The sequence below is a fragment of the Thamnophis sirtalis genome, unplaced genomic scaffold, assembly GCF_051295495.1.
Source record: "Thamnophis sirtalis isolate CommonGarterSnake01/CBP01778 unplaced genomic scaffold, rThaSir2_p1.2 scaffold_4, whole genome shotgun sequence".
In the NCBI taxonomy this organism is placed as follows: Eukaryota; Metazoa; Chordata; class Lepidosauria; order Squamata; family Natricidae; genus Thamnophis; species Thamnophis sirtalis.
Window position 1 is genome coordinate 98,790,276 of NW_028261384.1, and position 22,922 is coordinate 98,813,197.

Sequence of the window (22,922 nt, forward strand, 5' to 3'; positions counted from 1 at the left end):
CAAGGGATCAGTATTAACTGTGCAATAATCAATGTAAGGCAAATAAATTTACTCCTCGAATTGTTGTTCCAGAATTTCTGTTTCCTTACCCTTAACTTGATCTTAACCACAATGGATAGTTCTCAGAATTTCACATATACTGATTCCTTACCCCAAAAGGAAAAAGACTATAGGAAAAGCTTCAGGTTTAGACGGGCCATAACCAGCCTGTGTATACATTGGAGGAACCATCAAGTGAGAGGTAGATTTTGGGGAATAGAATGATTATTGAGGATTTAGGAAGTTAAGCCTATTTCTCGCAAGGATATACATGTCTCTTGAGAAACAACTTAAAAAAGAAAAGAAAAAAGAGGAACTAGAGTAAGGGGTCAGGTGGAAATTTGCAATTGAAAAGACCCTTCCATCTTCTTTTGTCCAAAACCTCTTGTGTTCCAGATTATTCGGGGGAAAAATGCAAATATGAAATACTGCCAGCCAGCTTGCTCATCTATTCCTTGCTTGAACAAGACTGTAAAAAGCATCCATGACTCTCCCCACTTTTCCCAGAGGTTGCCCTGCAGTCAATCCAGCTGCCAGGACAGGAGACAATTATTTTACAAAGCAAATTGAGTTTACTTTATCTAATGGAGCCAAATTCTTTGGGAAGACAGTGAAAAATGAGAGTTCCTACAATTCTTAAAAGCAGCAGCATCTTGTTAGTACCATTCAATAATGCCTTGGTAAGACCATACTTGAAATATTGCATCCAGTTTTGGTTGCAACAATATAAAAAGAATGTTGAGGCTCTAGAAAGAGTGCAGAGAAAGAGACTGAAGATGATTAAGGGACAGGAGGCTAAAACATACGAAGAATGGTTGCAGAAATTGGATATGTCTAGTCTAATAAAAAGAAGTACTAGGAGTGACACAATAGCAGTATTCCAATATTTGAGGCTTTGCCAAAAAGAAGAGGAGGTTAACTTATTCTCCAAAGCTCCTGAAGGCAGAACAAGAAGGGATGGATAGCAATTTATCAAGGACAGAACTAACCTAGAACAAAGGAGAAATTATCTGACAGTTAGAATAATTAATCAGTTCAATGACTTGTCTCAAAAGATTGTGATTACTCCAACACTGGAGATTTTTCTGAAAAGACTGGGCAACTATTTATCTGAAATGGTATAGGGCAGCGATGGCAAACCTTTTTTGGCTCACATGCCATAAGGAAGAGAGCCCAGGCGGGTCGTGCATGGGCACGCCGCACCCATAATGCAATGCGTAACCCCCTCCAGTGTGCATGCATGCATGAGAGGCGCGACCCCCATTTTTTGCATGCTTTTTTTGCCCTCCCCAGGCTCCAGAGGCTTTACAGGAGCCTGTGAAGAGTGAAAACAGCCTCCCCTGCTGGAGGCTTCAGGGACCTTCAGGAGGCTTCCCTGAAACCTCTGGAGGACTAAAAACGACCCTACAAGCAAACCAGAAGTGACTTCCGGTTTGCTTGTAGGGCATTTTTAGTCCTCTGGAGGCTTCAGGGAAGCCTCCTAAAGGTCCCTGAAGCCTCCAGAGGGCTTAAACCGACCCTATGAGCAAACGGGAAGTCTGTTCCCAAATTTCCAGTTTGTCCATAGGACCGTTTGTTTTTTTTTTGCGTTCCAGAGGCTTCAGGGAAGCTCCTGAAGCCTCCAGAGGGCCTCCAGCGGGAGAGGCTCTTTTCGCCCTCCCAGGCTCTTTTGAAGCCTCTAGAGCCTGGGAGGGCGAAAAAGGTTGAACTCAGCTGGCCAGCGCGCACATGCGTGCCTTGACAAATGGCTCCGTGTGCCACCTGTGGCATATGTGCCATAGGTTTGCCATCCCGGGTATAGGATTTCCTGCTTAGTATGGGGTTGGTCTTGAAGACTTCCAAGGTGCCCTCCAACTCTATTATTCTGTTAATCTCTTTTTGTAGCAGATTTTTAAAAATTATTTTTCCCTTCTACAAATTACAGTCATTATATCAACATTGTTATGTCCTCATACCTGTACATATATATAATATTTCGCTTCTATATTTACACACCTTTATACACAGTTCTATATATATTTATAAATCTTGTTTTTTGGCTTAATTAATTTTATTCTTGTTTTGTAGCCATTTGTACCAATTGTTCCAAATTTCATAATATCCCGACTCTTCTTTATCTTTTAATTTCAGTGTTAATTTATCCATCTCTGCACAATCCAAAGTTTTTTTTATCACTAATTCATCTGAGGGAGTATTATTTTGTTTTCAGCATTGGGCAAATGCTATTCTAGTTGTAGTTAGCAGATGTGTTAATTAATATGTACTTAATTTTCTTTGTATATTTCCCTTTGATTATTCCCAGCAGAAAGGTTTCAGGTTTGTATTTTATCTGTTCTCCTGTAATTTCTTGCACCCATTTCCAAATTTTTGTCCAATATTTTTGTGTTTCCAAGTAGGTCCACCATATGTGATAAAAAGTCCCTTGTACTTTTTTACACTTCCAGCAGGTCGGCTTCATGTTTGGGTACATTTTAGCCAATTTTGGTTAGTGGTAAATGCCAACGATAAAACATTTTGTATATATTTTCTTTAAGTGCTGCTGATCATGTTAGTTTATAATTTGTGTTCCAAATTCTTTCCCAATCCAATAGATCTATGTTGTAACCATAATTTTTGGCCGACGCCATCATGCAACCTTTAACTTTTTCTTCTTCTAATGTTACTTCTAATAAATATTTGTAAATTTTCGTTATGAATTTGTTTTCCGGGCCAATTAAAATTTTATCTATTTGTTGTAATTCTGTGTATATTCCATATTCTTTTACATCTTTTTTGTATCTCGATTATAGTTGGAGATATGGCCACCAATCTATATTTATATTTTACTCCTTTAATTCTGGATTTGTTTTCAAATTCCCTTGGCTGTCTAAAATTTCACTATATCTAACCATTTTCGATAGATCTAGTGTATTGGAATGTGTCATGGCTTCCATAGTGGAAAGCCATGTCGGTATTTTCATGTAATGTTTTTCTCTAATTTTATTCCAGATGCACCTGTATCAGTGAATCCCTAATATAGTGTCTGTGAAAGTATTTTTGTTTCTATTTACCCTCTTCCCATAGGAAAAAATGCCATCCCATTTGCAAATCGTGGCCCTCTAATGTTAGTATTCTTTTATTTTTTTAAATTTATCCAATCCCTGATCCATGTTAGTGCTGCTGCTTTGTAATAAAGCTCCCAGTCAGGGAGTCCCATATCACCTCCGCTTCTGTCATCCTGTAGAGCTTTCAACTTTATCCTGGCTTTCTTCCCTTGCCATATAAATTTTAATATCATCTTATTCAATTCAGTAAAAAAAATGTTTCCTAATTTTATGGGGATTGTTTGAAATAGGTATAATAGTCTGGATAGTACATTCATTTTTATCGCTGCTCTTTTCCCTAATAATGTTAGTTGTAGTTTCCCCCATAATTCTAGATCTTTTTTTATTTGTTGCATTAATTTTGTATAATTATTTTCTTTTATAGTTGAGCACTTTGCAGTTAGCCATATTCCAAGATATTTAACTTTCTTTGTCACTTGAAGTCCTATTATTCTGTCTAATTCTTAATTTTGTTCTTCCTTCAAATTTTTAGTTATCATTTTAGTCTTTTCTCTATTAATCTTTAACCCTGCTACATCTCCATAGTTTCCTAGTTCTCACATTAAGCTATTTCCTGTTTCTAGTGGGTCTTCTATAATGAATACCAAATCATCTGCAAAGGCCTGAATTTTATACTCCTCTTTTTTTAATTTTAGTTCCTCTTATCTCTGAATTTTGTCTAATTCTTATTAAAAGACTTTCAAGCGTCAGGATAAAGAGCAGAGGTGATAGTGGGCAACCCTGCCTTACTCCTTTCATTATTTTAAAGGTCTCTGTACTTTCCCCATTTAATAATATATTTGCCCTTTGGGTGGAGTATATCATTTCTATTAATCTTTCAAATTGGTCCCTTAATTTCATATTCTTAATTTGTTGTATCATGAATTCCCAATTTAAATTGCCAAATGCCTTCTGTCCAGAAAGACGTGCCACTTGTTTCTCTGGATGCGACTCATAGTACTCTAAAATATTTGCTATTATTCTAGTGTTATTCCTGATTTGTCTTGTTGGGAGAAATCCATTTTGGTCTGGATGTATATAGTCATTTAATAGTTTTTTCAATCTCTCCACTATTATTGTTGTGAATATTTTATAGTCAGCATTTAACACTGAGATTGGCCTATAGTTTTGAATCTGTTTTTTTTTATCTGCACCTTCTTTAAATATTAATGTAATATGTGTTTCCCTCCATGAATCTGGTATTTTTGCCTCATTATACAGAGGGGCAAAAAAGTATGTAGTCAGCCACCAATTGTGCAAGTTCTCTCACTTAAAAAGATGAGGCTGATAATGTGCAAAAAAATTCTTTCTAAATCAGACAATGTGATTGTCTGGATTTGTTTTTTCACTTTGTCTCTCATAGTTGAGGTCTACCTATGATATCAATTACAGGCCACTCTCATCTTTTTAAGTGGGAGAACTTGCACAATTGGTGGCTGACTAAATACTTTTTTGCCCCACTGTACATCTCCAACATCAAGGGTTCTATCAATTCGTTCAATTCATCTATTATTTTGTATCATTCTGCTGGGAATCCATCTGGGCCTAGCGTTTTATTATTTTTCTGTTTCTGAATCGCCACTTCAATTCTAGTTTTGTTATTTTTTTGACAACATTTCTTTCATATCTTCTATTATTGTCGGAGTTTCTTCTCCATTTCTCCATCTACTTGTTCCTCTTTACACAGATTCTCAAAGTACTTGTATGCAATCTTTTTCTTCCCTTCTATTGTATGTTGTAGTTCACCAGTTTCCTCTTGAAGTTGATATATTAATCTTTTTTCTTTTCTCAATCTATATGACAGCCACCTCTCCGGTTTATTTGCTTGCTCAAAGAAGTTTTGTTTTGTTAGTTTTAGGCCCTTTACCATTTCTTCCTGGTCCAATATATTTAATTTATTTTTTGCTAACATCCAATCCTTTCTAATTTTGTCACTTTGAGGCCTATTTTGTAATTCTATTTCTAAATTTTTAATTTCCTCCTCTAATATCTTCTGTTGTGCCCATTTTTCTTTGTTTCTTTTTGCTGAATACGCTATAATAATTCCACAGGAATAAGCTTTCATGGTGTCCCATAAATTTTGTATAGATGTCTGTTCTTTTGTGTTTTCCTCAAGGAATAACTCCAATTTGTTTCTACATTTTTGAATAAATTCTTTTTCTTTTAATATTTGCAGATTTAACATCCATCTTCGCCTAGTTTTCTTCCCCCTTTCCAGATTATTTTAATGGGGTTGTGATCTGCCCAAGTATTTGTTAATATTTCAATTGTATGTATTTCTGCCCCAATTTCCCCATTCATCCATGCCATATCAATCCGTGACCAAGATTGGTGTGGGTTGGAATAAAAAGTAATTTTTTTGTGTGTTCCATTTTTCTCCAAATATCTATCAAGTTTAGCTCCTCCATCATCTACTTTTTTAGTTTTAGTTCTTTTGTCACTTACATAATCTTTTTTACTGTCTACTATGGCATTATAGTCTCCTATTATGCAGATATTCCTCACTCCAATTTCTCTAATTTTTTCATGTAATTTTTTTATAAAAGTCCTTCTGATTTTCGTTTGGGGCGTATATTGCTACCAGTAGTATTGATTTTTGATTTTTCTCTTTTCTTCTGCTGATGCTGGATATAATTTTCCTAATTTAGGACATTCCAGGTATTTTATATCTTGTTTTTCAACATGTGTTTCCTGTAAGCATATTATATCTGCCTTTTGTTTTGTTAATTTTGCTCAGATACGCTTTCTTTTTGTTGGCGAATTTAAACCATTAATATTTACTGACAATAATTGAATTTCTTCTTTCATCCTCCTAATTCTCTACCTGTCTTTGTTTTTTATTAACTCTAGTTTCTTTCTTGGCTCCTTGTTTTTGGTCTCACTTCCTCCTTTTTCTGTTGTTCTTCCTCCTCCCTACTACTTTCTCCCTGTTCTTCCGTTATTCTCTGTAGTCGTTCTTCCTCACTTCTATATTCCATCTCCTCTTTACTGCTTTGTTTTTCTTCCGGGCGTACTAGTTGCTCATATAAATCCTGTGCCTTCTCCAGATTGTTAACTTTAATCCTTTTCTCCTGCCAGGTTACCAGCATCCCTTCAGGTACCAACAACCTAAATAGTATATCTTGTTTAATCAGTTGTGTCACCAGGAATCGATCTTCTCTCATTTGCTCCCTCACTCTTTGCGGGATTTGTTTCGGGGTTTGTTATCTCTTTCTCTTTGTACATCATTGGCTCATCTCTTGTTATTTTATAAATTATATCTCTTACTTTTTTCCTCGTGAATCTGATGTGTACTTCTCTGGGCAATCGGTGTTTTCTGGCATAGTTGGTGCTTACCCTGTATATATTGTCCAACTCATTTAGAATCTCATGTCTGTTTCTTTTTAACATCTCTGCTATTAATCCCGACATTATCATTGGTAAATCTTCCTCTTTTGTCTCTGTTACATTCCAGAATTGAAGGTAAAATGCAGCACTGCATTTCCAGGTGGATGAGTCTTCTAAGTTTTTGCTTGATGTTTTCATCTGCTGTTCAACTAAGTCTAGTTTCTTCTCTCGTTTTCTGTTCTTTTTTCTATTGCTTTTATTGATTGTTCGTTTTTTTCCAGTGTTTGTTGTATAATTCCCATTTTGTCATCTAATTTCTGTATGTCGTTTTTAACTTCATTTTTCATTTCACTCATCTCTATTTTCATTTCATTCATATCCATTTTCAATTCACTGTGTTTTTTAGCTACTGCCTCTTGAAGTTTAATCATAGTTTCTTGGATAGTTAGCAGTGCTGTCTGCACATTTTCGATATTCGATCCAGAATTTGGTTTTTCCATTGTAGCCATTTCTTCTGCTGACCTTTGAGATGCTGGAGAAGTAATCAATACCTTTGTCGCTGGATTTGTCGCTGGGTTTACAATTGTCTTTTTCCCAGATCTCAGTGCTGTTGTTGTGATATTCCGGTTTGCTTGTAGGGCATTTTTAGTCCTCTGGAGGCTTCAGGGAAGTCTCCTAAAGATCCCTGAAGCCTCAAGAGGGCTTAAACCGACCCTATGAGCAAACTGGAAGTCTGTTCCCGAACTTCTGATTTGCCCATAGGACCATTTTTTTTTTGCGCTCCAGAGGCTTCAGGGAAGCTCCTGAAGCCTCCGGAGGGCCTCCAGTGGGGGAGCTCTTTTCGCCCTTCCAGTCTCCTATGAAGCCTGTAGAGCCTGGGGAGGGTGAAAAATGGCTTTAAAAAAGGTTGAACTCAGCTGGCCCGCGCACACATGTGTGCCCTGACAAATGGCTCCGCGTGCCACCTGTGGCATCTGTGCCATAGGTTTGCCATCCCAGGTATAGGATTTCCTGAATGAGTATGGGGTTGGTCTAGAAGACTTCCAAGGTCCCCTCCAACTTTATTATTCTGTTAATCTCTAATCTTGGATTCATCACATCTGAAAAATATTGATCTCTGACATTTGGGATCCAGCTGTAGACATTCAGAAGTAGCCATCAGCTCCCTAAGCATTCGGGCCCATATTATTACTTCATACATATTATTCTGCTTTAACCAGCAAAACAAAAGTGGGGAGGGGGGTTGATTTTTCCAGCAAAACAGTATTTTAATTTAATTCAAGGTTTTATATGGCTAATAAATAGTTGGCATTGCCTAAGCATGTAGGATACACATTGATTGTGCTGATTTGGAAAATGAAGGTGGGTGTTGCTTCAATGGGCTTTAGCACAAATGGATTAAAGTTACTCTATAGCCTGCACTGTCTGAGCTGATGCACTGTACTCTCATTTCCCACTCTTTCTCTGAAAAAAACAACAAGCAAAACATTTCTGAAAACAGGGATAAAGAACCATTTCATAGGGTATTTCTGAGTAAAGTTTGTTTAGTGCACAAAGCACAAAATAAAGGAAGGAAGCAGAAAATGAATTAAGGCAAATCCATATATTTTTTTACACAATAGTGGGAATACAAACACACACATACACCAAACTGTAGTGGTTTATAGTACAGGTAATTCTTATTTAGTGACTCGCTCATTTAGCAACAGTTTGTAGTTACAATGGTGATAAACAAGTAACTTTGCAACCAATCTTCACATTTGTGATCTTCACAGATCTGTAAAGCAGAGGAAAGGTGAGGTAAAATCATCAGCAAATCAGTTTCACTTAGTGACTCTGAGTTGCTGGTCCAATTGTGGTCAGTAAACAGGACTATCTGTGCTTGTTTTATATAGAATCTGATAACCAGAAGTCACTGCTGCAACCCTATGTTGTAATGCAGCATTTTCAATACTAGAACACTAGGATTCTGCAAGAACTTGATGAAATTTCATGAGGGGTTAAAGGCAAATAAATAAATAAAACCTCTCAAACACATCTCAGTAAAGCTCTATTCTTGATCAGGGTTCCAGCATTTATTTTTAATTAATAAGTTTCGTTGCTGAAGAAATCTAAAAACCTCTGTCCTAATGCACTAAACTTATTTTAAACTTATGTTCCTGTTAGGTAACAACAGGAAAGTGCCTTGTTTTAATTGGTTAGCTGATTTTTTTTTTGTAAATTAAAATTTATAAGTTGTTCCCATGGGTTTGTTTTGTAATGCCTTTGATAAAGGATTTTTTATCTAAAGTAACCTCGCTCATAACATCTGAACACATTTTCACTACTAGCACCTGGAGTATTTTCCTTTCCTTTTTTTGAATCTTGCATTGTGCAAACATTCAGCTTATTTCATGGAATTTTATTTGTGTGCATATCTGAGGGAGGGGGCAAAATCCAAATAATGGCAGTTTCTATTTGTAACCTTGTAGTAGTTCCCTTTTTTTTTTTTTCTTTGTGCCAAATAAGCTCTGTTAAGCGAGAAAAGATAAAATAAGTGCATAGTACATGTTATCTCCGTTAGTTATGAGCTACTTTTGGAAAGAGCTTACCATTAATACTTGAGTTCGGTAAAAGACAGAAAACGGCATTTAAAGTCATTTTTCACCCTCCCCAGGCTCTACAGGCTCTACCCTGACCAGGGGGGCATTTGCCCAGGTTCGCCTGGTCCGCCAGTTGCGGCCGTACCTAGACCGGGAGGCTCTCACAACAGTCACTCGAGCCCTTGTGATCTCTAGGCTGGAATACTGCAATGGGCTCTACATGGGGTTGCCCTTGAAGTGCACCCGGCGACTACAGTTAGTCCAGAATGCAGCCGCGCGAGTGATAGTGGGCGCACCGCGGTTCGCCCACGTTACACCTGTCCTCCGTGAGCTGCACTGGCTACCTGTTGGTCTCCGGGTGCGCTTCAGGGTACTGATGACCACCTTTAAAGCACTCCATGGTAGTGGATCTGGGTATTTGAGAGACCGCCTCCTGCCGATTACCTCCCTTCGACCAATCCGATCGCACAGACTGGGCCTCCTCCGAATCCCATCTGCCAGTCAATGTCGACTGGCGACCACACGGAGGAGAGCCTTTTCTGTTGCAGCTCCGACCCTGTGGAACGATCTCCCCGCTGAGATCCGTACCCTCACCACCGTCCAGACCTTCCGCGCAGCCCTCAAGATCTGGCTCTCCCAGCAGGCCTGGGGATAGGTTCCTAATTCACCCGCCCGAGTGTTTGATTGTTGAACGAAAGTTGTGTTTTACTATTTTTTTCTTTGTTCACATTTTGTTTTGTTTTTGATGCTGCACTTCCCTCCCTTGTGATTGTAAGCCGCCCTGAGTCCCCTCAGGGAAAAGGGCAGCCTATAAATTTTAATAAATGAAATGAAATGAAATGAAAGTCGTGTATAAATTGTTTGCATGATTTTTATACCAATTGTTATAAATAAACAAAATAGCAAAGTCCATATTCTGGATAGAGAACGCTATTGGTTTGAAAGAGGAGTAATAGAGCACCATCTATGTTAACATGGAGCATCCCTCTCTCAACAGAAGGGAGGAGATACAACATCACCTATCTCCTGTCTACAACTCAAGCTAACGACCAGAGGACTGCAAAGAAATATGATTCTTCCAACCTCTCCTCCTTCCATCCTGTCAGAACTAATCCCTTCATTGCCCCCCACCATCTTGCCAGAATCAATGAAACTTCTTGGATGAGAAATGAAACTTTTTTTTCCTCAAGAGAAAAAACCCAATCTAGTTGCCTTTTGAAAAAGTACCTTTGAGACAACTATGACCTGGATGATTGAGAATAGGCATTGGCTTACCTGATATGCTCATTCTCTGGGATGGTGGAGACAGCAGCCAGGAATGGATTAAGTCTGTTATCATCCAATGGGACTGAAGATATCAATATCATGCCTCCTCTACTGGCTCCTCCAGTTTTTATGATAAAGGAGATCCACAGACTGACGTGCTATGGCATCCACAAGGAACTCTTCCTACTTCAGACCAGTCCTCTTCCAAGGTGGAGCTGGCTGCTGTCTCCACCATCCCATAGAATGAATGTCTCGGGTAAGCCAATGCCTATTCTCCATTGTAAGCAGCCAGGAATGAGACATACCAAAGTTAGTACTGTCCATATGAATGGGCCCACAACCGGGCAGAAAGTTCTTGGGCTTCACGAACCCACTGCAGAACCTGCCTGTCGAAAGCTGCATCCATCAATGCATAGGTGTCAATTTTGTAGTGGCGGATGAATGGTGACGGGAACATCCAGGTGGCTGCATTACAAACTTTCTCAAGGGAGGCCTATGCTGCCCAGGCAGCTGAAGTCACTGCGCTCCTTGTTGAGTGTGCCGAGATATGACCTGGAACTGGTTGCAGTTGCAATTCGTATGACTTAGAAATGGAGGCTCTGATCCACCAACCCAGCGTAGAAGACATTGCTTTGAGTCTCAAGGAAGCCGGTTGGTAAGACATGAACAACACCTCAGTGCGCTGTATTGAGGAAGTGTGATGAACATAAATTCGAAGGGTCCATCTCACGTTAAGTTTATGCCACTGTCTTTCAAATCCGTGGGCAGGAGATAGACAAAAATTCAGGAGAACCAGCTCCTGGGCCCTATGGAAATGCGTGTTGATCTTGGGCAAAAAAGAGGGATCGCGTCTCAGGACTACTCTGTCCTTATGAAAAATGCACAAGTCCTGGAGCACAGACAGTGCCGCCAACTCAGAAACTCCCCTGGCAGATGTTATAGCTACCAGAAACAAAACTTTGAGGGAAAGATACCACAGACAAGTGTTATTCAACGGTTCAAAGGGGGGTTCCAGGTTGGGTATCGATATACTACAGGAGATAGGAGATTCATTGCCGCCCCCCGCAGAAAATAACGAATCAAGGGGTGTTGAGACAAAGATGTAAATTCACTGCAAGTCGAGAGGGCAGCCACCTGTTGTCACAGGGTGTTGGGCAAAAGGCCCTTGTCCAAGCCTTCCTGTAGAAAGTCCAGTACATGGTGTAATGGTGCATGGGCTGCTGTCACGTTCTTGTCCGAGCATCATGAGACAAATGCCTTCCAGGCTATATTGTAAATGCGGGTCATGGATGGTCAACGAGATGCTTGAATTGTGTCCACCACCCGAGGAAACAACTGCACTGTGATCAAACCGTGCTACTCAATCGCCAGGCTGTCAGCTTGAGCCAACCTGGGTTCAGATGCAGGAGGACCCCCTAGCTAAGGGAATTCAGAGACATCGGCAAGGTGGGCCCACAGACAGTGCCCTCAGATCCCAAAACCAGGGACGATGCAGCCAGAATGTGGTGAGAAGAATCAGTTCCGCCTCCTCCCGTGCCTTCCGCTCCGGGAGATGGGAATCTCAAGAGGAACCAGTTCAGCTGTCTGTTCTCCTTGGTTGTGAAGAGATCGATGGAGGGCGACCTGTACCGATGGATCAATTGACGGAACAGTCTCAGATGAAGCTTCTACTCCGCCTGGTCAACATGAGATTGGCTGAGCCAATCTGCTCTGACGTTTGCCATGCTGGAGATGTTCTCGGCCTTTACCAAGAGAAGGTGGCACTCCACCCACATCCCGAGCTTCTTGCATCAGGGATCTTGACCATGTGCTGCCCAGGCAATTGATGTGTGATTTAGCTGTCACGTTGTCAGTGAAAATGAGAACATGCCGACCTTCCAGATGATGACTGAAGTGCAGGAGTGCTAGATGAATGGCCTTCAGCTCCATTCAGTTGATGCTGTAGTGACTGTCCGATTAGGACCAGAGACCCTGAGCAATCTCTGATTGAAAATGGGCACCTCAGCCAGACAGGCTGGCGTCCATTGTCACCATGGTCCAGCAGGCTCCTGGAACAGGGAGCTCTGAGAAACTGTCAAGGACACCCACCATCTCAGGGATCCACACACTGCCAACATCAGAATGACCTCTGTGGACGAGCTGACTTTCAGTGGCAAGACTTTCTTTTTATCCTTTGACTCCACTAAATGTGGCTCCAGGGGCGATCCAAATAGGTATTGACCAGAACAGAGAGCCAATGCAAGATTCCACTTATGCTTGGCATCAGCTTGCCTCAGCCAAAGCAGATCCCTAGTGGCTATGGAAGTGGCCATGGTCTTGGATGTGAACCTAAACGTGTTAAGCGAGGCATCCGCCACAAACTCCATAGGTGCCTTTATTTTATTAAAATCTTGGTGTGCCCTAGCATTGCTGGCAGGGATCCTGTCCTGCAATCGCTTGAGCCACTTCCTGCCAAAGAAGGAAGATGCCATAGTGGTTTTAACAGCCGCCAACTGATGTCCCTTAAACAATGTCTGTTCTGCCTGTTTGTCTTCGGGATAGAGAGACTCCACCGGACTATCCATGACTGCCAATGGGGCTGAAAGGACCACTATCGGGGCATCAATGGAGGGGACCTCCACTGCCTTATTTAAGTTGGGCCTGACATCATAAAACATCTTGAGAGCTGGGCCTGACCCAGGGGAATCCAACTGACGCTGTACCACGTCTAGGAACAGCCTAGGGGCTGGCACCACCTCCTTGGATGCTGCCGGTTCCAGGAATAAGGGGTTGATATTGTCCGTGGGAACTGCTGTGGGGGCCGGAGGCTCCAGAGACTCATCCAGAGAAGTCATCCTTTGAGCTTTAAAGAGAAATGACTTATACAGAGTCGATTTAAAGTGGCCCACAAAGGCGGGCTGGTCCAGCTTGAGGCCCTCATTAGCAGACATCTCTGAATCCTTCTGACTCCCACAGAAGTCGAGGACTGACTAGGGGATCTAGAGGGGGATGCTTGTTTGATTCTGACCGGGCTCTCTTGGAAGAATGTTTCTTCCTGCCACGTGATGGCTTGCTGCATTCCAAGGTTTGAGGGGAATCCTGTTGCACCAGCCCTGCCGCTATCCCTTGGCGAATGGCCTCTGAAATAATGGCTGCCATCGTGGGCTGAGACCCAGGTTGGATTCCAATGGAGGGAGTGGCAGCTGCAGCCTGACAAGGGCTACCTGGAGAAGATTCAGGGGTGACCTCCCCTTCCTCCTTTTCCAAAAAGAAACCCTCCTCCCCACTAACCGGGGACAGATCTTGTGGCAAAAGAGCGTCAGGGGCTGTAGGCACCTTTCCAGTGGGCTGAGAATGGACCTGGGCCTGTACTGTGATCTGTGAGCCTCGTTTATTGGCCTCTTTCTGCGCCCTTGTGAATTCACGGTGCAGGACCCTCTGCCTCCTCTCTTCTGCCTTCTGGACGTCTTGGAAGCCTTCTTGGAAAGCCCTTAGGAGGAGCTTAGGCTGTCTGCTTTCTGGTAGGTGGCATCCCCAATGGCCCTGCAACAGGGGAAGTGGAAAATCACTTCCCCGATGACCCCTCTGAATCTGCCATACTTATATGGCAGGCCGGCCTGGGTGGATCAAAGGGCCTGTCGCTAGCTCTCCGGGGCTCAATCGGTGGTGGCAGGTGGCAACTGCTCTGCTGTGGGGCGAACCAGCTTGCACTGCTCCTCAAGCTCCGAAACCAATCCTGCCCGTGAGGACGCAGAGGGTTCGCCTGGGCCTTGCACATCAGCTGGACTGGAAGATACCAGCGGGAAGAGCTCTCCTGGGCCCTGCCACCTCTGGGGATCCTCCGCCTAGCCCCTGGCACTGTTTTGCGCCCAAACAAAATGGTTGCTGCACCTGGAGCCTCTTCAAAATGGCAGCCACCTGAAAAAAAATCTCCAATGGCAAAAAAAAAAAAAAAAAAACCAAGCCGTGAAGAGCCACTCTTACCTTCCCCAAGATGTTGCCGTTTTCCTGAACTTTCCGATGCCTTTCTTGGCTCACCCCCTCTGGATGATGTTAGATGGAGGGGTGGAGCAAGGCCCTACCAGCCAGGCAGAACCCCATGACCACTGCGCGGCTTTGAATTAACTTAGCCTCCCCTGCTACCCACCACGATCTAAAAGGGAGCTAGGGGAGTAACAATAAGAAAAGAAAAAAATATATAGCCAAATTGATGTAGAGATCAAGCTAGCATGTCTTATCCCTAAGGAAACTGAGTCTTAAAAGCTGGACGAGCCAGTAGAGGAGGTGGGATATTGAAATCTTCAGACTCAGTCCTCATTGGATGATAACAGAGTTAAGCTATTCCTGGCTGCTGTCTCCACCTACAATGGAGAATCTCCACAGACTAAATAAATTAATAAATGTCCCAATGGGCATTTATAAGTAACAAATTCCTTATAATTTAAATTGATGTGAATAATTCAGAAATAGTAGAAGGCATACTTTTAAACAAGAATCCAAAAACCTGCAATATGAAACCAACTTGGAACAACGCAACTCTATTGTCTTGCAATAATCACCAATATTATACTACCTACTACATTATACTAATGTACTACATTTAGATTAATCAACTACTGACTTATCGCTTATCCAGACATGCCTTAAAGTCTCTTCAGATCAGTATTCAATTCTGACAGCTTCCTCTTTCTAGATGGCTTTTAATATATAAATGCTGACAATATCTGTGCACTTTACTGCCAATACATCATGGGAAATTTGCAAACATGATCCCCCCCCCCAACTTTCATTGAGGGCATAAAAATGTGCATGCTTGCATGTTTATGTGTTTGATTCTAAAAGAAATGAAAATATTTCAACATAATTAAAAAATCTACACTTGGATCAGGACATAATCTGATTAATTTCTATTCTGTAATGTTAAAAAGGCTGAAAGTCCATATCCAAAATCATTAATTTCTGCACAAACTGTACAGAATTTTACCTTTCATGTTTTGTGACAGCTTACATAATGTATCATATTGAATGTTTATCACTTGAGCCAATATTATGAATTATTTTGCCATAGTATTCTTCATGTATTCTTCATACTTAAATAGTTTGGTTCCCAAAGAAATCTGACAGATGTTTTCATGTTTAATTGCCTTTTATTACGCATTATTATTGGCTTACTTTAGTTCTGCATAGAAACTTTATTGACACAATTTAGTAAGTGGATTTAATAGAGACTGCTGAACTAGTTACTGGTTCTTTGCTTTCTTTACTGGAGCAGCAAAACTGGTTTTATTGTTGGCACTTAGAATATTACCAGTAGTGGCCTCTACCTTGTTACTATCAAGTTTCTACTGTTATTTGAGCTCTTGGAAGCATCTCATTGTACCTAGGAGGTTGCATTTTGAGCATTCAGATAGAAAATTTAGTATAAACATTACTTCCCCCCCACCTTAGTATTATTTCTCCAGGACCATAAATACACATTGCTTTTTGTAGTTTTCTATTGTTGTCTTTGAGTAGATTGTTACATTTATAATTAACAAGTTTAACATTTATTTTAATTATAATTAGTATTTATTTTAATAAAAATATTTAAAATAAGGAGGAATTTCCTTTGTCCTCAACCGAACAGAGGGAAACGATATATCTTAAAATATTACTGTAAATCAGACTCATCATGCAAGGGTACTGCTATATGTGTTATCTTCAACCTAAACATACCAGATAGATGAGAAATTAACTCATTTTTCCTTTTTACTTAGTAATACATACAGATCATTTCCTGATTGTAAAGGAGAAACTTATATCTTAAGTTATAAGAGAACTTCTCAACATGATCTTTCTTATATCTATAGCCTCTCCATTGCCCGAAATGGGTCCACTCCAAGTCAGCTTGTCATTTTTATAAAAATCTCCCATACTGAACATGCTCATTAGTTAGGTGAAATAGTAGCTTCAATAAGCAAGAACCCAGGCAGCAGAATTCCCCCTCCCCCCCCAATCTGTTTCTACTGTAGTAGCCAGGGACATATTCAACTTATGAATCCACATTGCAAGTCTTCCTCCACTGAGAAAATATGAAGTCATTCTTGTGGATATAATACTTAGAGCATTTCATTTCAACCTTTACAAATGTAAGCAGCAATTACGCTCATCGAGCTAATATTAAAGGCAATCTTCTTAAGGTTCAGTTAGTTTCATCTTGAGTGCTGGTTGAGAAGCACTGCATTTTTTTCTACTTAAGATATATTTACCGGTACTTCTATTATCTCTCTTAGCTAGAATTACCAGATACTTCATTCCTTTCTCTGCTTAGTGCTTGCAATTATTTAATTTTCCAGGCAGAAAGCTAGTGAATCAAAATAGTAACACAATAATAAGCCAGAGCAACTAAGCTCCTCTTCCATTTAACTCACACACAAAAAAGCAGATGAACATCCCTTCTTTCTTTACATCCTCCTTGCTCAACAACTCCCTATGTATCTTTTTGTATCCTGAAGTTCTTAGCTTAACTTCTAACATCTTCTTACTCCTTTTCTTTATAAATCCCACTTCCTCGGTTAGATACCAGGATCTCATCAATTTTGGATATCCATGAAAATCATGAAAAATTGGATTGTTTACTACTTGGATAGGAGACCATCAGATTTACTAGACTGGGAAGCTCAGGAATTATTCTGTAGGAAGTCAAAGGCTTCTGTACTATTGCCCCGCTATACTAAATTATGGATGTCAAGTTTGATTCAAAGGAGGTTTTAGTTAACAAATGTAGCCCTCCCACAAAATAATCTGTCTCATATCTCAGCTAGGCTCCTTCACAATGATCCTTACTTGCTTACTTGCCTCCCCCCCCCATCTCCCCTTCCCTCCCTCCCTCCCTCCCTTCCTTCTGTTTTCTGGGTCAGCCTGGTTTAGGCAGAACTATCTGACCCAGTGCTTCTCAACATGGCAACTTTAAAATGTCTGATTTATGTCCAATCTAAAAGTACGGAACCAGGAAGATTTGAAGTGAGCAGCTCTGAAGTCACACCTGGGCCAGAAGCACACACACGCACACAGGTCCTGTGGTTAAAGTTCTGCCCAAAATGTAATTTTCTCTTTATTTCTATTATAGCAATTCTGCATACATTTAACATACAAATCTGGATATGCCAATGTTATGGAAATCTAAACCCTCTTTTGTTGTCTTTTTCTGACGTTTCACATCTTTTTTGCAAATGTGTAATAAACAACTGCCCTATCTTTTTTTGCTTCTTTACAGGCTAGGTCTAAAGGCTATCAAAACTGGCATTTTTCAAAATTCCAGGAACAGGAAACGACTCATTCCCTTTATAATCTTGCATTTCTCTCTGCACTGAGTGACCAAGAAGATTAAGGTTTGGTGTTTTAGTCAATGAATGGATTGCATCTGACATAACTACACCTTCCCCATTTTGAGGCCAACACAACTTTTGGCTATTCTTGTAAATTATACCATGACAATTTCATTATCTGCACAAAATCCATTCATGTTTTAAATCTAGGGGAAAAGAGGGATACCATACCAGACATCAGAAGACTTCTGGCTAGGTATGAGATTTGCCCCCTCCCCCAAGCAAAATTGGGAGTAGCCAACAAAACACTAAAAAGAACCAGCTGAGGTTGCTATTTCAGAAGAAACAAGTTGTAGAATAATACTTTCTTAGTTTTGCCAGTAGATGGCAATGGATTTATTTGTGTCTTGAGTACTTAATATACTTAATATATAGTCCAGAGTTTCCTGGGCCTTTTGCTCCTTGTTTAACAGTGTAAACCACTTATTGGTTACCTTAATGACTGGGTATTTTAAACCTTCTTTGGGAAATGTTGCTAATGTACCAATATAATATAAGTAAAAGTGAATCATCATGTCCTTTATGACTTTAAAATCAAATTGATCTGGGAAAAAAAATCAAAATTTCTTTCCCCCAATCTTGTCACAGTTATAAGACCAGGGACTGCCTGAAAAACTAGCAAATCTAAAATTGAAAAGATTCTTAGGCATATGAAAAATTCAATTATTTCTTAAGAAAATTAGACCTACATGAGTGCAGGTGAACTATCTAATAATACAGACATCAGCTATTAAAAATGTTACAAAGGCTCCATGTTCAGAAGCTACCAATGCTCAAGATGCAGGATGAAGCAATTCTTGTAGGCCTCTGTTTCCATGTTCCACTTGTGTACCTTTCACATTTAAGTGGTTAACTATTATTCTGAACCATATAATAACTAGCATAATCTAAGCAAGTTTTATTCTGTTCGTCTGACATGTCTTCAATGTGTACTCACCACCCTGGCGGCTCTTTCTTGCGATTCACATTTTCGACAGAACCATGGTCCAGTGGGAACTTGAACAATTCCATAGCATGCTAAGAGAAGAAACAAGAAAATTCGAGAATGAAATTTGGGTTGCTATGTATTTTTCTTGATATGCTTGGTAGTTTCTGATTCCAGCCATAAACCTAAAATGGAATAGAATTCTGTATTTTTCAGGCTCGTATAATTTGATTGGACTCTCAAAACATGGCTCTTCGGTCTGCACAATCTGTGATCCACCAAGCTGAATAGAATCAACCAGTCATGTATATACAGTATTGTACTCAGTAAGTTTCCTATTTTTGCAGGCTTCTTAATAGTACAAAACAAAAGATCATCAAGGAGCTGGGAGGTCACAATTCATGCTGGTGGCTGCATTTAGCTTGCAACATCATTAATGACATAAATCTGTCATATTGCAACCTCTTTGAAAAAAAAACTTCTCATCACTCTTTTTTTCTGTTTTAGATTTAAAGTGTTGCTACTGTGTCAAGGATTGGGACTTGTTACAACTTCCTTACTGCTGTGTCATTAAAAACATATTTTATTCACCAGTAAGTTACTACCAAGTTTATCCAAATCTGTTAAGTTGTTACTAAAATTTAGCAAAACAGCTTAAATATTAAGGATTAATCTACTAGAAATTTTCAACACCAAATCTTATAAACTTGTGGGTTCTGAAAATGCTAATAAAAAATATTTATAAGGTGCCAGATTTATTGAATAAAAAGTATTAAGTTTGGCAATGGGCCCATTGGCCAGGAAATCAATGAAGACCTGGTTTTCCCGCATGTGTGGGTAGCCTGAAAGTTAATGGGACAGGAATGGTATATTTGATTTATGGATATGACTTTTGTTGGGGTGGTGGTGGTGTCAATATTGTCTTTTTTACTTGAGTGGTTTTTAATCTTTGTGTTCTTGTTCTTGTTTGCTGCCTAGAGCTCCTTTTGGTACATGGGCAGTCATATAAATTTATTTAGTAAAATTAATATTAATCATAATGATTATATACAACTTATAGAGGCAAAATAATAATTGCTGTAAATGAAAGCAGAGGAAAGCATTTTCACTAAAAGTCTTGTCAGTGAACTTCCTAAAAACATTTAGTTGGTTACACTTATATACAGAATCCTGGCAGAAATGATTATGGGATCAAATCCACAAGCATTGTTTATGTGTGGAATGGAAAAGAGAGTAGATAGCAGTCTAATAATCCATACAGATGGAAATGTAAAAAATGTGGTATTTTTCTTTCTTTCTGTAGTCATGAAAAGTTTAATATTAGTGTAGGTTATATATCTCAAGGAAATTATGCAAGGGGTTACCAGAGAAGACTGGGCAAACAACTATAGGAAACAGAAAATGAATAAAAGCATTAAAGCCTTGGCAAACAAGAGAGTCCTGCATCCCTCTTTAGCAAGGAGGAGGGGGAAAGATCCCAATCTCATTGAACATGTTATTAATATTCCTTCCTGTTGAAAGAAACAGATGAAAGTAAGGAAAATCATGAACAGAGGAGAGGAAACAGAACAAAAGGTGCTACACTGGGGGAAAAATGTATTGATTGATTGATGAAAATATGGTGCTGTTTTTCCCATGCAAAGAAAGAAACCAAAGCAATTTTTACATGATATAAAAAGCATAAAAATAATAATCATTTAAAAATATCCTAGGGAAGATAAAGACATAAACATCCAAACTATTGTATCAGTTAATAAACAGAATAAATCAAAACAAGTAAAAATGCTGTTTAAAGAGACTATTGACAGAGAGTAAAAGTGATTTTTTTGGAGTAATTCCTGAACTCTCAGCTTTTCCAGAAAGCACTCTGCCAAAATTAGTGCTAAACTAAGAACAACACAGAGTTAGTTTTTCACTGATTTTTCCAGAGTACAGGGGTCTAACCAAAACAAAATTTAAATCACTGAATTTAATAAACCTAAATCCCCTTTAGAAATCCTTTCAAAGAGCTGAAATCCCAACTGCATTTATTCAGTGAGATGACTTTATTACTACAATGTTATAATTTATATAACAATTCCAATGGTTCCAACTAATTGAAAGATTTCATCTCTAGATCTAAGTTATATTAGGACAAATGCTCAATCTACAAGGTTCTACGATTCAGAAAAAAAATAGTATATTTCTACAATCACCTTCTGAAGAAAAAGGGACATGTTGTATATCATAGAAGTCTACTGCTAAAAATGATACATGCATTAATTATGCTGGATCCAGATGCAGCTGCCATTAAAGGCCCATTCAAATCAGTGCAATTTAAATCAATCTACTTGAATCTTACTATTTTTAACAGATTATTTTAATTTAGATCTCATGGTAAGGAAAACATGCAATCAATAAAATATCAAATATCAACACTGCAATTATCAAATTAGAGAAGAGGAATCAAAATAATTTTAAAGTTTCCATATCTTCCTCCCAGTTACTATTTAAAACTGTGCTTGTCCAGACAATTGAACTCTCTGTGGGATGTGCAACTCTATAATAGGAAATTTGTGTATTTATTTTATTTAGTATACTGTATATCAGTAGCTGCATTTATCAGGAGGCACTTTATTTTAAGAACATCTGATATAGTTATTTTTTGTTCTAAATACCCATAATAATTATTCTATTGAAAATTACTTTTGGGATCTGTGCCTTTGAACAACTGACATACCTTGTAGTACATATATTTATTTTATTGTATATAGGAATAGCCTTGGTGAATCTAAAATACTGAGTGAATTAAATTAGCAAACCTTGATACAAATCAAAGTAAAAGACTTTTCTTATTTTCTTATTTTTCCCCCTGCCTCTCTGAAGCAAAAATAGCACTCAGATTAAGCTAGAATATGTACGTTTGCTTGGTTTGCTTTATTGCTAAAAGTGAGTCAGCTGCGTGATGTACGTGCAAACATAGCTAATGCAATTTCATACTGCCTTAATGGAGTACAAGTTTTTAGAACACCATAATGTGTTCTGAAAACTTCACATTATTGTGCATTAGCCATATATTTCATCCACTAGGTCCAGTTTGAGGCCTTCACCTATGTCCTTTAAAGGAATAATAGTGGACAGAATGGTAAGGAACAAAAATTAAAGTAACTGGTCTTGTTTAATTTGGAGATCCGGTAGACTGAAGAGGAATATAATGGCACTCTTCAAATGGACAGCAAAGCTTATTCTCCACTACATCTGAAGAGATAAATTCAATGGACTTACGTTACAAGGAATATGGATTTTAGTTGTCGGTAGAACAGTTTGATAAAGTACATTTTAGAATCGTTGATGGATTCTCCCTGGTTAGATGTCTTTGAAAAGTCATATCCTGAGAATATTCTAACTCTGAATTCCCTGCACTGACCCTGGAGTTGGACTCACAACCCAAAAAAATATTTTTGTTGTGTTACAGAAACAAAATCTCTGATTTTAAGTTAATGCATCATGTCATAACAGAGACACGGGAGGGAAAAAGCAGTGGTATATACGCTGTCTCCCTAGTTATCCATTGAGACTTCTGATGTGCACAGCAATAATTCTCTTGTGACTATGTCTTGGTTGCTACGAAGGGAATTGGGATCTAATTATTCACATACAGTGCAACTAGCCTGTACTGGAGCTATAGAAAAGCTTTTCAAATATAGGTTGAATTTCCTTTAGATATACACAATATTGGACCTCAACTCTTTCGATGTGATTCAGAATGGGTCCAAAGGCCAGACATTCTTCTGAAATTCTGATTGAATCAGAAATACATGAATCTCCACTCCTACTCCTATTCCATGTTTGCAAACCAGAAAGGTTAATATTTGGTCAGGCAACATTTGAAGCTTCACTGAGTTCTTTTCAACAGTTTAGATGTGTGAGAAATTCTATGCTGCTTCTTATCGAAAGTCCTACAGTGAATCTATTTCTGTCATATTTAAGAGATGCCACACTAGTAGCATCCAGAGGCCAGTTGAAAATGTTAGCAATTCTAAAAGATAGCAAAATTTGGTCAATTGCCAGGGTTCTAAATCCAGCAGAGAGCCCACCATTTTAACAATACAATCATCTCAATTTTGTACAGAAAAAAATATTCAAAAGAATAAAATAATTATTGGAATATCTCATCATTTTCACATTAGGGGAGGATACTAGGATCTATGATTGCAATCACAAAATCCTGGTGCCAGAGCTGTAATTAATACAGAAGCATTCACAAAAGATCTGCTTTGCAGGAGCTTACTAGATCAAATGGATCTGCAAGAAATGGTTATACATGGCAGAAATTTAAGGCAATGGAATTGGTATCAGTGGAGCACTTGGCTGT

General features: G+C 39.1%; 1 protein-coding gene across 5 annotated transcripts in view; it reads right to left on the reverse strand.

Moving 5' to 3' along the window:
* The window catches only part of MLLT6 (MLLT6, PHD finger containing), a 121,724-nt gene that overhangs the window by 86,628 nt on the left and 12,174 nt on the right, over window positions 1-22,922 (reverse strand). For all 5 annotated transcript variants that reach the window (XR_015696431.1, XM_087713541.1, XM_087713539.1 and 2 more), the window contains exon 2: window positions 18,581-18,660. Coding sequence is in view for 4 of the 5 variants with exons in the window: in XM_087713541.1 (XP_087569667.1) it covers window positions 18,581-18,660 (80 nt within the window). In the remaining variant the exon portion in view is untranslated. The remainder of the gene's footprint in view (window positions 1-18,580; window positions 18,661-22,922) is intronic.